Source organism: Miniopterus natalensis, chromosome 15, assembly GCF_054644295.1.
Source record: "Miniopterus natalensis isolate mMinNat1 chromosome 15, mMinNat1.hap1, whole genome shotgun sequence".
NCBI lineage: Eukaryota > Metazoa > Chordata > Mammalia > Chiroptera > Miniopteridae > Miniopterus > Miniopterus natalensis.
In genome coordinates, this window is record NC_142095.1 from 342,261 (window position 1) to 357,098 (window position 14,838).

The 14,838-nt window shown below is 52.1% G+C and overlaps 1 protein-coding gene across 1 annotated transcript in view; it reads right to left on the bottom strand.

Moving 5' to 3' along the window:
* CNTN3 (contactin 3) overlaps positions 1-14,838 on the bottom strand; it is a 69,581-nt gene that overhangs the window by 21,262 nt on the left and 33,481 nt on the right. Inside the window, exons 5-10 of the mRNA XM_016202452.2 lie at positions 13,349-13,552; positions 11,643-11,745; positions 10,983-11,167; positions 7,841-7,977; positions 6,740-6,869; positions 6,167-6,317 (exon numbers count right to left, since the gene is read on the bottom strand). Of these exons, the coding sequence (XP_016057938.2) occupies positions 6,167-6,317; positions 6,740-6,869; positions 7,841-7,977; positions 10,983-11,167; positions 11,643-11,745; positions 13,349-13,552 (910 nt within the window). The remainder of the gene's footprint in view (positions 1-6,166; positions 6,318-6,739; positions 6,870-7,840; positions 7,978-10,982; positions 11,168-11,642; positions 11,746-13,348; positions 13,553-14,838) is intronic.

The window sequence follows — 14,838 nt, forward strand, 5'->3', positions numbered from 1 at the left end:
ATGGAAAAACCACCCTCTCGTGAGGATTAAAACCCCCAACAGCAGCAGCAGGGCCCCCGTCGGAGAGCCCGTGGAGAGGCTGTCCCCGCAGACGCCTCACATACACGATTCTGTTTCTACTCCTGCAACTGCAGTCGCTGAGGTCGAGGAAGCGGCACCCAGGCTGGGAGGGACACGGGGCAGGGACAGAGGCGGAAGTAAGCTGACCAAAGGAAGCCCATCCGTTCGCCGCCTGTCAGGGTCGACCAGATGTTTGGCCAAACTCATGCCAAGAATGTGTGGCCAGCAAATGCCATGGAACAAAATGACTAACCCTGCAGGCAGGTCTGTCTGGCCCGTTTCACAAACAAAGAAACCGAAACCTGGAGGCCGAGTGACTTGTCCACCCTCACACCGGGCGGTGGGTAAGTGGCAGATCCACAACTTGACCCCCTGTCTTTCTGTCTTTGTCTTCCCTCCGCTCTTCTTTGGGCTAAAATTAAACCAAGAAGCAGAGGAACTCACAGTCAACTTCATCTGACAAAGCGACTAACGTGCACAGTAATTAGCATACTGCACAAATAACGAGGCATAAATAATTCATGGAAATAACGACACCGATACACACACGCAGGAACGTAAGCAGCCTGCGGTTAACCGGCAGACTGAGATTCTGCTCCGACGTGGTCTCATCGGATGGATGACTCAACACGTCCCAAAAGGCAAAGGTGACCTGCCGGCAGCATTTCTTGAACTTTTAAAGGACATGAAGCTACTCATGAAGTCAGGATGAGATGAATGTAAAACTGCACATACAATTTTGTTTAAAAAAATTCAGGTGTTGCCCAGCTGGTGTGGCCCAGTTGGTGGAGCAACGTCCCTGCACCAGGTCACGGTTTGGTTCCTGCTCAGGGCACACGCCCAGGTTTCGGCTCCATTCCTAGTAGGGGGCGTGCAGGAGGCAGCCAATGGGTGTTTCTCTCTTATAGATGTTTCTCTTTAAAAATCAATAAAAACATACTTTTAAAAAATTAAGGTATCTACATGCAGTCTAAGTCACTTTTTTTGGTGTACAGTTCTGAGTTTTAACAAATGAATGGCAGGCACCATGTAACCACGTCACGATCAAGCTCTAGAAGAGTGTGTCCCCCCTCCAAACCCATGGCCTGAGGGCACCCTCTCCACCTAGTCCCGGCTCCGCCCAGCACTGAGGGCTGTTTTCTGTCCCCAAAGCTGTTCCCTTCTCAGGAATGTCACAGAAATAGACCTCACGGCGTATAATGTTGATGGCATCTCCAAAGCCACCTTCTAACTACATGCAAAAAATACAGAGGATTGGTAAATACATTTTAAAAACATTGTCTACATCACGGCTATTAATATTTGGAAGAAATGTTTACAATTTCCTCCAAAATGCATTTAAATTTCTACAGTATTAAACGCCACACAGAACATAAAACAATTTTAATGTGTTTAATTAGAAGTCACAGGCCATCCTTCGACTCTCTTCTGAATTAAGGCCACTGCAATAAAACATTCACCACGATAAGCAACAGCACTCAGGTGAAAGCCCCATTTTAAAAAATAATTGGTGAATGCATTTTAAACACTAAGCGATACGGAAAAGCAAAGCATCCTTTAAAATGTGCCAATGGAGATTCCTTCTCACCGACGGGGCCTGTTTGCATCCTCCGGGGTCTTTTTCAGGTTTACTTTGTTGAAAGGAGAAAAATCCTTCCATCTTAGTTCAAGTCTTGAAAACACATGGATCTTCGGAAATGCATAAATGCAACAGCCCCGAGGCCGGCAGGTCCTGAGGTCCCAGGGGGCGCAGCAGGAAGAGCATGTCGCTGCTCCGGGCGCGTGCTCCGGGAGGCAGGAGGGGCTCACCTCCTCCGCTCAGCAATGGGTAACAGAGAAAAGGAGCCCAAATCCCCAAACAAAACAAGGCAACCTCGCTCCGTGTCAATTCGGTAATTTCAAAGTCTGATGCCTTTGCCCACCCGGTGAGTCACACTCATCTTCCAAGTAAATTGACTTAATAAATTACTTACACATTGTAACCATTGGCCATTTCAACGGGATTATAAACAGGGATCCTCCCCTCAGTAGTTACATTTCAACCAGCTTCAGAGGCGAGAGGTGGATCCTTCCACGTACCGACAGGTCCACGCCGATCCACGGCTCTCGCTGCCATCCCCCTGCTCACGGCACCTACACTCTCGTCTGCAGCTCAGGCCTCTCTGCCGAGTCCCCGATGCATCCAGTCAACCTCTGGGTGCCAAGGTGCCTCCAGCCGGTTCTCCAACGACCACCTCGCACCCAGCCAGCCCCAGACAGAGCCTGACCTGCGCGCCCCTGTCCGGCTCCATCAGGCACGTCCGGTCTCCCACGTGCCCTCCCTGGGGATGAAGCTGGAAACAGGATTCACCCTCAGCTCCTTCCCATCTTCTCGTCTCTTCAGGTCTCTTCAGATCTTTCACTGGATCAGCTCCGAGGTCCCGCTGATTGGAACCCCCTTCTCTCTGTTCTCATCTCCATTTCTTTAGCTCGGCTATAATCTGCTGCTAGCTGGGGTTCTCCACCCCAACCCACGCTCCCCACTCCCACGCTTTCAAGCAGATATTTCATCTTCTGACGTTGCTACTTTGACGTATCCTGTGGCTCCCCAGTGCCCCTGGAATCAAGCCCAGACTCTGCGATTTGGCAAACTCGGCATTCCCAGTAAGGCCCCTGCTCGCCCCTCTGCGCCCCTCCTAGGGCACCGTCCACTCGAGGCGCAGGAGCCTTCGTCACTCCAACACCCCGGCCACCCCGGCCTCTGTGCCCCCACACCCGCTGCTCCTCCTGCCTGGCGGCTTCTCCAGGGAACCCTCGTCACCCCCGTCTCGCCCAGACACTGCCTTCTCCTGGAAGCCTGCCTGGCTCCCTCACCAGGAGATGGGGCTTTCTCGGGAAACCACGAGCATCCTGTACTTCCCCAACTACGTGTCACTGCGACTGCCCTGTGTCACCCTCTCAGACCCCAAGATGCTGAGAACAACGGGATGGGTGTTTCCGATAAAGATTAAATATCTGCCCGGTTGGTGTGGCTCAGTGGTTGAGCATCAACCCATGAACCAGGAGGTCAGGGTTCGATTCCGGGTCAGGATCCCCAGCGGGGGGCATGCAGGAGGCAGCCGATCAACGCTTCTCTCTCACTGATGTTTCTATCTCTCTCTCCCTCCCTGTCTCTGAAAGCAATAAAAACATATTTTAAAAAGATTAAATGCTTATGACTAGCATGTAGTTGGTACTCGAAGTATTTCCAAAGGATGAGTGAGCACTTCAGTCGAGAGCTCAGGAGTCTCTGCGTCGTAAGCCTGTTATCTACTCCGAGCAGCATTTCTGAGACTCTGCTGGGGACTAATCCCCTTATTACCGTGGTTGAAATGCTCTCCACCTGGAAGCGACAGCACTGACTCCCTTAGCACTGTTCCCACCTCAGGGGTCTCCCGACTTCCGTGCACATCACTGCGGCCGAAGCCTAATTACAAAGCTGGCATTGTGCTGAAATAGGTGGGAGTTATTTCCACTTTGTGGATGACGTGAGCTTCCGAGGTGTTACGGCTAAAGGACACCCAGGTAGCCAGTGGCCGGGTGAGGAATCCCAGGTGAGATTCTGAACGCAGACTATTTTTTCTGCATTCTGCCATCTCCACCTGTAGGAATAAATCTCTCCTTGTACACTTTCAGCTAAATCTCTTAATCTGTTTAATCCCCCCTTTAAGTTAAGATGAAAAACCTCTGCCTGCTATAGGCCCTCCTGTGAGGACTGTGGGTTTATCATTGTGTGAAGCTCTGAAGTCTGTGGGACACATCACTATTGAATTCACGGAAACAATTAAAATTATTTTTATAAGTTAGACCACAGAAACATCAGCATTTATATAGGAAGGCTTAACTTCCAGCAGAGTCAGAATTAACTATTCTGTGCCACAGCCCATCCTTGTTTAAACTGGCTCACAGGGAAGTTAAACTCCAGACAGCCGAGTAGCTTCCTGCCCCAGGAGCCTGGTCTGGTCTGTGCTTCGAGCACCGAGGGTCCTGTTAAACCACAGGCTCTGCCATCTTCCTTCTTAATGGAGGCGTCTCCATGACCCTGGGTGCCCGCAGGCCCATCACCAGCCATGGAGACACCTCTGGGCCCGTTCCCCAGACGCAGGTCAACCTGGTGGTCTGCAGCCAGACTGTGCAACCACGTAAGGTAAACCCACATTTCCTGGGCCGAGGTCTTAGTCTGTTTCTTCCTCAATAGAGAGAATCACCTGGGTTCCGCTTCAAAGGCTGCGACCACCTCTAAGATTCTGGGTCCCTGTGCAAAACGTGGCGCCGAAGACACTTGGTGGTCAGGCCCCTGAGTTAAATGGACAGATTCAGATCCTGACCGCGTGACTTTTGGCCACAGACGTGATTCCTCTAAGCTCTGGTTTTCTCGCTCGTAAACGGAGAGGATACTATCACCAGGGTCTCGGAGCCAGTTCACGGACACATGCGTGTGACCCTGCATTGGCTGGCTCCTTCTATAACAAACACTATAAACTCGGTGCCCAAAACAGCGCACATTTATCATCTTATAGTTCTGGGGTCCGAAGCCCAGAGTCAGTCTCACTGGGTAAACTCAGGTGTTGCCAGCTGGGTTCCTCCGGAAGGTTCTGGAATCATTTCCTGCTCCTTTGAGTCTGGTGGAATCAGTTGCTGTGGTTACGGGACTGAGTTCCCGGGCTCCTTGCGGGAGGTTGACGGGGGGATGTCCCTACCCCCTGGAGCAGTCGGAAATGCCTCTCTCAGTGACCCCCTCCACCCTCTTCACTGCCAGCGATCCAGCCGGGGTCCCTCTCTTCCTGAACTCGCTCCCCGATGATCAGTCATCTTTCAAAGGCTCTTTCTTCTTCCCCTCTCAGTGCTCAGGCGGTTCCCGGAGCCCACCCAGGTGACCCAGAATAATCTCCTATTATAAAGTCTACGGGTAGCCACCTAAATTCCATCTTCACTGTTAACTGTCCTTTGTCCTGCCCTGTAACGTGGTCACTGGTTTCCAGCGTAAGGACGTGGGCGCCTCTGGGCCGTTCGGCTTGTCACTACTTCTGATCATAACGCCAGGCACGTGGAGGCCACTCAGTAAGGACTATCAACAGCAGATACTAACCTTCCTTCCCTGCCAGGTACTGCTCCATGGATATCTGTGTTGCATCCACATGCCGACCCTCTAACCTGAAGTGGGTGCTAACACGTCACCCCATTAACAAGGGCAACACAAGACAGAGACAGGAGGTCGCTCCTGGGTGGTTCCACCCAGGCATCCTGGCTCTTAGCCGGCCGCTTCGTTTTACAGGTTGCTGCAATAACCGGGAAACCAAGCGAGCCTTTGCTTAAATTAACACCTGGGATGCTAAGTTATCTTAATCTGGGGCCACAGCAGTCCTGGTGCTTGTCTGTCCTCTGCTGTCAGGACGTCACCTCCTCTTTGCCGGGGGACGCTGGGTCACCGGGCCGCAATTCCTTTATCATCCCAGGCTCACCGGGACAGGGGAGGATATCCTAAGATAAGGTGCTCTCGGTGGGAACAGGTGAGAGCTCAGGAATGGGCGACTATCACCAGGAGCCGATTACAGGGAAAAACTGCTACGTGTGGCTCCAAACGCCTCACAGTTTATTGAAATGCTACCACATCTGCTTCCTATTGAAGCTGATTTCCGTGTGTTGAAAATAAAGGAAACCCTGCTGAAAATGGCGTGGGGACGCCCTGCAGGGGGCGCTGTCGGCCACGGCCACCCAGGACCCCGACGGGGACAGACCAGGGCAGACCAGGGCAGGAAGGGTTCCTCCTCGCCAGCTGCGCACACAGCTTGTCAGCTGTCACCGAACCTCTAGCTGGCGGCCTTCAGGCTGGGCTCCTGGCGACACCCAGCCCCCAAGAAGCTGCCACCGCCCCGGCCCTGAGCTCTTCCAACCGCCCCTGCCCAGCTGCCGCTCCTCGACTCGAGGAGGGTGACCCGCCCGCTGTCCCCAGCGGCGTCTCCTTGCTGTTCCCGAGTAAACCCGTTTTGCTGGTAAAATAACTGGCTCTCTGACTGTTTCTAAGGCCAACGGGTATCCCTGCGGAGAGTGGGGGGAAAGCAATCACCACCTGGGTGAGCCCGGGTACCTTCCGCTGTCCCGCACGGCCGCCTCGCCTCTCTTCCAGGAGGCCGCGGCCCTGGGGGAGGCCCGGGGCCGGCAGTCCAGGCCCACCTCGCTGCCCACCTGCGCCCGGACCAGCTTCTTCATGGGGGCCTCGGAGAAATCCGGAGCCGAGGCTGCAGAGGAAGGAAGAACAGGAGAGGACAAGGGCTCGACGTTTCTAATCCCCGGTGAGGCGTAAAAAACAGACGCCCTGGAGGCTAGGCCCTGGCTGGAAACCCCGACCAACTCTGCTGGAAAAGTGGGCCTCATCAGATGTGGGAATATAAAGAGAATATTTCTGCCGGGCTGGCGTGGCTCAGGGGCTGCGCATCGACCCAGGAACCAGGAGGTCGCGGTTCGATTCCCGGTCAGGGCGCATGGCCCCCAGCAGGGGGCGCACAGGAGGCAGCCGTCAATGACTCATCACTGATGTTTCTGTCTCTCCCATCCTCTCTCTCAAATCAATAAAGACATATTTTTTAAAAAGTAAATTTTTCTGCTTCTGGAAAATGGAAGATTTAGGGGAAATAACAGGACAAGAGAGACGGAGTCTCACCCAGGACCCTGAGCTCGGCGCTGGAGTAGGCGAGGCCGTGTTTGTTCTCTGCCACGCACTGGAACATGCCCGAGTCCCCCACGCTCAGGTTCGCGATGGTCAGGGCGCCGTTTTCCAGCTGCACCCGCTCCTGGACGGAGACAGAACGTCTCTCGGGTAAACGCAGCCACCGTTTCAGGGCAGAGGAACCTCTGACTGACGTTTCCTCCCACGATCCTCTGTTTCCTCAGGTGAACCTTCAACTCTTCCCCATTTGAAAATGTGAGACTGATTTAACCCGACAGCCACATGCTGGAAACACTAACACACACCTTTTGGTCCAAAAGTGTATCCCTGAGATAAGTAACAGAAGAAGAGGTAAAATGCTGCAGCCACATAATTTTCCCCCATGGTCACCATCGCAGACCTTTAAAACGTCCCATGCTGTCCAACTGGAAAGGTTTCCACTATTTTTTTAAAAATCATGCCAATTAGAGACGTTATAAATTCCATGCATTAAAAAGGGTTCTGGGCCCAGCTGGTGTGGCTCAGCTGTCGAGCGTCGACTAGGATCCAGGAGATCGCGGTTCGATTCCTGGTCGGGGCACATGCCCGGGTTTCGGGCTCGAGGCAGCCCATCAATGACTCTCATCATTGACGTTTCTCTCTCTCCCTTCCTCTCTCTAAAATCAATAAAAACACTTTAAAAAAAGAAAAGTTCTGGGAAACACACCTGTTAAGGGTTTGTAGGTAGTAGGAAATGCTACATATAGAAATCTGAAGGAACATTATCGACTCTGTACACAATTTAAAGAGAACAAAAATCACCTGGCTTGAGAAGAAAGTGACAGAAAACACACACTCCTGTGACAGGCAATTAGGTAAGAGAGGCATTTATAATCCAGAGGCCCTGCAAGGGGTCACCCAGGAAAAAAGGGGCTACTTTCTGCACTTGACTAAAGTCAGGCCTTCTCGAACTTCAAAGCCAAAAAGTGGTATATAGTTGCATAGGCTGAATTCACAAAAATTCACTAAATTCCCATTGAAATGCAATGTGGAGACCCTCTCCCCCCATGACTGGAATTCCACCCGCACTGCACCTCACCGGGGACAGGGCCTCACCTCCAGCGCCAGGGCCTCCCCGTTTCTCAGCCACCGGTAGGAGGGCTTGGGCCTCCCGCTCGCCCGGCATTCCCAGTAGAGACTCTCCTCCACGGCGGCTTCCACGTCTTGGATGCGCTGAACCCAGTGAGGCTTTGCTGCAATGGAAGAAATTCTTCAACCCTCCCAGCAAAGAAAAAGTAAATACTTTCTTCACATAAATGTAAACTGATACAAGACTGTGAGCAGCGGACTGATGTGAGCGCTGAGCCTGAGATGGTATTTCATTCCCTATGTCTCTACCATGTGGATCCTGTGGATTCCTGAACCTTTCTGCCATGTGGATTCCTGAATATTTCTCACGTGGATTCGTGACCATTTCTACCACGTGGATTCCTAAATGTCTCTATCACATGGCTCCGTGAATATTTCTAGACTTGAGGGTGGAGGTGGCCATCTGTCGTTTCCTGAGCCAAAGTCCTCACACTTTGTCTGTTTTCAGATTCTGTGCATCTTAGGACATTCTTCAGTGTCTGGTGTCTGCTAGTGGACGGTAACGCAGGTACACAGATAGATTTTCATTTCCACGTGTACTTTTGAATCATGAGGTCACAACTGATGGGAACTTAATCCGTGAGTGACAGCAGGTACCGTCTTAATTATGCACTAAAAATTCACATCCATAGGGGAGACACTTCTGCAGCCGAGGAGAGAATACTTCCTTCAGGTTAGAGAAACTCTAATTAAATGCAAACCAGTGAGGAGCCTGTGAGCCTCTGAGTGAATTAAAACGAAAGCAGGGAAGATGGGTAAATGGGCTCCATCCGAATTGTATGAGTTTTTATGAAAAAAGGGGAAACTTGGGCAGCCTTAAATTAAGTATGCAGATCAGCTGTGCCAAGCGGATTTATCATTTTCACTTGTGTTTTAGAAGATGCTCTTTGGAAAGTTCTTTTTACAGATGAAAGCAATATACCACCCACAGCGGAGCCGCTCAGCACTCAGCGCTCAGCTGGCTCTCAGCTCCCGCCTCAGGCCCCAAACCCGGAGGCGGGTGTCACACGGGTTCCAAGCCCCACACCTGATGTGGGCGGGGGCTCCCGTCGGCATCGCCCACATCGAGAGAGACAGTTTATCTATTTCTACTTAATTGCAGCCCTGGGAAGATGGGTCTCTCCATTTCTATCTCGTAAAATTGCTTTCTAAAAAAATGAAATTGAAATGAAAATAGAACTATTGAGCTTTTAAAGAAATTGGACCTACGTTTTACCTTATTTCATTGTTTCATATAAACCACTTGTCCACGCCGAAGTATAGTTCAGGCCAAAATCACTTCGTTTTATTGAAACACAGTTTCTTTTTTTCTTGCAGAAATTACCGGCCTAAGTGGGGCGAGGCTGCGAACAGGCCTCACCCACGAGCCCGTGGCCGCCACTCGAGTTTCCAGCAAGGTTTTCCACCGGCGCCCACACGCCGCTGCGTCTCCAAATAATTTTCCATCTGGGCCAGTCCTGGGAGCTACAACTGCCGCTTTAGTTGGGACACCCCCTTGTTCCGTCAGGTGAGACCCAAATATCCTATCAGACCATCTTTTACATGAACTATTAGGGCCGGTAACCAGGTAACTGGAGTAACTTTCATGAAACTGTCTCGTTGATTTCTGAGACACAGACCTTGCGCATGGACCCCGGCCGTGGTCTGTCTCCTTTGCCAGTCTCAGCGGATGATGGAGGTTGCCTATCGTGCTCGCTTCCCCCCTTCTTTATTCCTAAAACAACCCCAGTTTTCACGGAGCCATCCTCTCTCCCATCACCTCACTTTGCCCACAAAATCCAGGAAAACCTGATTTGTTCCCTGCTCCAAACAGACTCTCTGAACTTGTCTGAGCAAGTCTCCCTGGTGGGGTTGGGTCAGCCATCGGCACGGGGACCGCGGGACTGGAGAAGGGGACTCGAGGTGTTTGGGAGGAAGGAAGCGTGAACAGGGACGGGCGCGCCGACGGGTGCAGCCACTGTGTGACGGCTGTGAACTCGCATGCAGAGAAGGGGAGAGACAGATGGATGAAAACAGAAAAACAAGAAGTCCTAGAAAAGCCGAGCCAGGGCTTCTAACCTGCGTGGAAAGGAGCAACTAACCCAAGACCTGCGAATAAACGATGTTTCGGGGCGGCCTTAGAGCTGTCAGCCGGGCCCACTGCTGCATCGGCCACCAGCACGCAGCCGGGGACGCCGGGTGCCTGCAGGTTGGTGTCCTGCCTTCTCCCCGGGGCCGGCAGGGAGAGGCGGGTCACATGCGCGTCCGAGTCCCTCCCGCCTGTCCGCAAGTCAGGGCCGTGTGTCTGCAAACGCTTTCTCCCCTGCGACATTTACGTGGCCCTCCCAGCGAGCCCGGCAACCGGCTCCAGTTCCCAGCTGCCCAGGGGACTGGACCATAATGTAATTTTCTCCGCACAGAAGTGGCCAGTTCCCGCGAGTTTTGTAACATTTCTAGTGATTACACTGCAACTACATCTTCACTCCCCCCATGCTCACATTTTTACAGCACACTTTATAAAATCACCCATTTTAAATCAGGCTGCCATAAAAAAAACTGCATGTTTTTAATAAAAGGTTATTTGGAAACAGACCTAGACTAAAAAGACAATCTAATTTCCCTACAAATAGACTCTAAGTGACGGCAACAGCGTCGCCCTGTCCTTTCCGGAATTGAGCAGTGCATCACGTAAATGTCATCACAGGTCCCCGGCGGCACGCGGGCGGCCCTGTCCCCGGGACAGCTGCCAGCGAGGGTCAGGACGCCACCGGCCAGCGGCCCCTCTGCTGCGGTGACGCGCGTTTCCAGCGGAAGTTCCTCTGCTTCGTAACCGTAATAAACACATCAAACCACATTTTCCAGAAGAGACGTCTCCCCTTGACATGGTTAAGTGTCTAAACGGTTATTCTCAGAAGAGACAGTGAAATGTTTCATCACCATATGAATCATTTAAAAAGCAGGCCTCCGCCCGCAGAGCTGCATTTCTTGTCAACTCCCCCTAGGATATTTATCCTATTTAACCACGCGTAGACCCCGTGGGGCATTGGGTTCTGCCGTGACCTCCCGCCCCAACCATGGCGGCGTCTGATAAGAGAAACGCTCCCGCTCCCACGGCCACGGGGACACCGACCGTAGTAGGTGAGCCGCCCTCTGGCCACGTTCCTCCCGCGGGAGTTCTCGGCGACGCACTCGTAGGAGCCGGCATCGTCTTGCTGGAAGCTGGGGATTTCAAGCACGCCGTTGAACTCCCGCAGTTTAACTTTACCGGGGAGAGGCCGCCCATCGCTTCTTTTCCAGGTGATCCGGGGTATAGGGCTGCGGAGAAAACGTCGCGTTATTTGCTATTGTAAACTGAAGTCTGGAACCAAGTGAAGCGTTGGGTTTGGATTGAGAAAAAGACGCAGCTTTGCGTGTCAATTGTCAAGGACACGGCCCTCACGCCAAGACCCACCTCTCTACGTTCACAGTGCAATACAATAAACGCTGCACTTTCTCGAGTAAATTCATGATTTAGTGTAAAAGGTCTAACGTGCCCACTGCACTTTCGTAGGAAACAAGGAAAAGAAAAACGAGTTTAGTTCACGAAATCAGGTGGAAGCAATTTCAGCAAATGCCTTTAATGTTTCCAACTAAATTACATACGTGCATTTCCCCCGGACTTGACTCCTCCTCGGCTTCTAAGTGAAAAAAATTAGAAAATAAAAAAAGAAGAGTCTGTGGAGAACCGTCTCGCTCGCTGCCTTATGGCACCTGCCACCCGGCACGTGGGAGCGAGAGCCACGGAACTTACTTTCCAAGGGCAAAGCATTCCAGCCTCACGGTGGAGCCCTTCGCGGCTGGGAGGGTTTCCGGAAACTGAACTTCTATTTTCGGTTCATATTCACCCATCACGCCTGTAAATCCACAAGGCAAAGTTCACAGTTTCACCGTTTCCTTCAAAACTGGCCCTTTCTCCTCAAATGCTGCAGGTGGGACCAGCTACTCCGATGACGTGATCCCGCCCCTCCCGCCCGGTAGGTGCGTTCAGGAGCCGAGCTGGGACTTGGGCCAAACGGGCAACATTAATACACGCTCTGGGATTCCGAGGTTAATAAAGGGCCGTCTACAGAGCAGTTCCGGGAAACCGCCGTGCTTCTTCCGTTACATTAAGCGGGAGGCTTTGGAATTCTCTGTCCAGTTTGGACATTTCTGGTCAAACTGAAATGTACAATGCATTATGACTTCTCGAAACACCCTGAAGAGCAAACATTATGGGAGGAAATCGACTTAACGGTACCCTCGTAGCACAGGAGTCCATCTCGGGCTTAGTAGATGGCTCCCCAGTGACAAGACACAGTAATGGAAAAAGCGGGACAGGCCAAACCCAACCATCGCCGACTGGGAAGGGGGCTCAGGTCCCTGAGGCCCAGCACCCGCATCAGAGACGGTCCTGTGCACGTGGGCGGTTTCTCAGGCTTACAGACCTGCTGCCCTGCAGCTCGTGGGCTCCCTTGAAACAGCCATGAAGGGGAAAATGAAACACACTTTCCCCAGCTTTACTGACGTGCGATGGACACATAAATACTGTATAGGTTTAGGCTGCATTGTAAATATATTGTATCTATTTAGGTTTTTCAGTGTACATTGTGATGATTTAATATATTAGGTACACGTTGTGAAATGATTATCTCAATCAGCTTGGCACACACAGGCCCTCACGTAGACACTGCTTTTAATTAATTGTTAATTTTTGTGTGTGTGGTGAGAACACTGATCGTCTGCTCTCTTAGCAACTTCGAGGATACAGCAGAGTATTGAGAAATACAAGCACCATATTTCACATTAGTCAAAGGTACAAACTTTCCATTATAAGATGCATATGCTCTGAGCATCTAAGGTTCACATGTATCCTTTGTTTTTTATAGAGATAACTTTTAGCTTGAAACAAAGCCCCTCAAGCCGATGAAGGTCAGGACAGGTGACTTCACGGGGAGCACGCGGCCCCAGGCTCAACGGGCCCTGTGCCTGGTTTAATGGGGTCACCATTGGAAATGCTTACTCATTTTTTAAAAATTTGTTTTTACTGATTTTGAGAGAGAGAGAGGAAGGGAGAGGGTGAGAGAGAGAAACATCGATGCGAAAGAAACATCATCGATCGGCGGCCTCTTGGACGCCCCATATTGGGGATCAAGCCGGCAGCCCAGGCACAGCCAGGAATGAACCGGTGACCTCTTGGTTCCTGGGTCAATGCTCAACCACTGAGCCACGCCGGCGGGCACTGCCCACTCATTGTGTGACCACGGGCCCCTCGTTTTCCTTCTGTGCCGCTCCCCGCAGATTGTGAAGCTGGTCCTGTGCGGGGGCTGTGCCCAGGGACCCGTGGCTTAAGGAATCCTTTCAGTGCCCCCCTCGTAAATATTCTTGATCTAAAACAAATGAAGCGATGATTCTTCAAGAGACTCCCCTCACTGTCCCCATGGGTTTCACTTTTCCCACAACACTCCCACTGTTTCCTACCGTCCGCTCGCAGCGTCAGGGGCGTCGGGGCGCCCAGCACCCGGGCGGCCGTCACCGTGCTGGTCACCACGCACGTGTAGTTCCCCACGTCGGACGGCTCCACCTTGGCTATGTACAGGTGGCCCGTCTCCTGCGAGATGAACCTCCGGCTGTCTTCTTCCACAAACGATGGATACTCGTTGAAGATCCAGGCATAAGAGAGTTCTAATAAAAGTTTTGGAGAGAAGGAAATTCCGTTATTAGGGAAAGTTTTCCACATTAAAAATGTACTAACCGCCCTGGCCCGTGTGGCTCAGTGGTCGGGCGTCGTCCTGCACACGGAGGGGTCTCGGGTTCGATTCCCGTCAGGGCGCAGGCCCGGGCCGCAGGCTCGACCCCCAGCAGCGGGCGTGCGGGAGGCAGCCGATCCATGTTTCAGTCTCACATCGTCTCTCCCTCCCTCTCTCTCTAAAAATATCAGTAAAAACATATTTAAAAAAACAAATCGTGCCTCCCCTTGGGCCAGGAGGAAGTGTCCGTTTCCATGACCTTCCTTCACAGAACTGTCTCCCCAACTTCCACGGGCTGGTCGCCCCACCTGGACCCAGGATCTTCGAACATGCAAACCTTCCCCCTCGGTTCTTAGTACCTGCCCCCCCCCCCCCAGAGGCCCAGGCAAGTCAGCATCCCAGAGCCGATCGGGGCAACCGACGGAGACCCCACCACGGAGGAGAAAGGAGGTGCCAAGGGGGCTGAGTCAGGGGGCAGGAGCCCTAAATCTCACCCATGGAACAAGGGGGAGAGGGAGACGTGCTCACGCCTCCACCCCGCTGCAGGCGCCCCCACGACGGTGTCACCGACACAGGGACTCTCCCCGACGGGGAGCCTTAGACATCATGGGGTTTACTGCATTCTGGATAAAGCAAAGCACCTGCTGTCCTACTACCAGGCACATAAACATCTGCATTTGTGATGAACATCAACTGTATCCCGCCCGTGGAACATACATCAAGTCAGCTTTCTTTGGAGGCTTTTCAATATAATTTTATGTATGGTGATAAATAAAACACTACAATAAAAATGATAATTTTATTACTCAGACACGCTAGACTTTGCAAACCCTCCCGCAACCTCTTGTGTAAATCACAAAAGTTACGCCCAAGGCCCTGGCCGCCGGGCTCTTGAGTAAAATGCTACAGGTACATTAGGAACCGGAAACGTTTTTGATTCAAGAACAAGGGGTTTTACCATCCAAGCCATAAATGAACAGAATGAGCTACCGAAAGGTGGCTTCTACAGAGCAATGCGCGATGGACACGCCGTTCCCGGGCCACACCCCTTCCCGGTCACTTGCCCTCAAGGCTGGTCATTTAACAGGAGCTGTGTCCCTCGAGTGTTTACCTGGGGACACGTCAATATCCGTGGCACTGCCACGGGGGTGCACAGCCACTTCCCGAGAAAATTCCATTACGGGGGAGATTTAGTCTTTCGCACGCGCGTTTTCTAGAAGA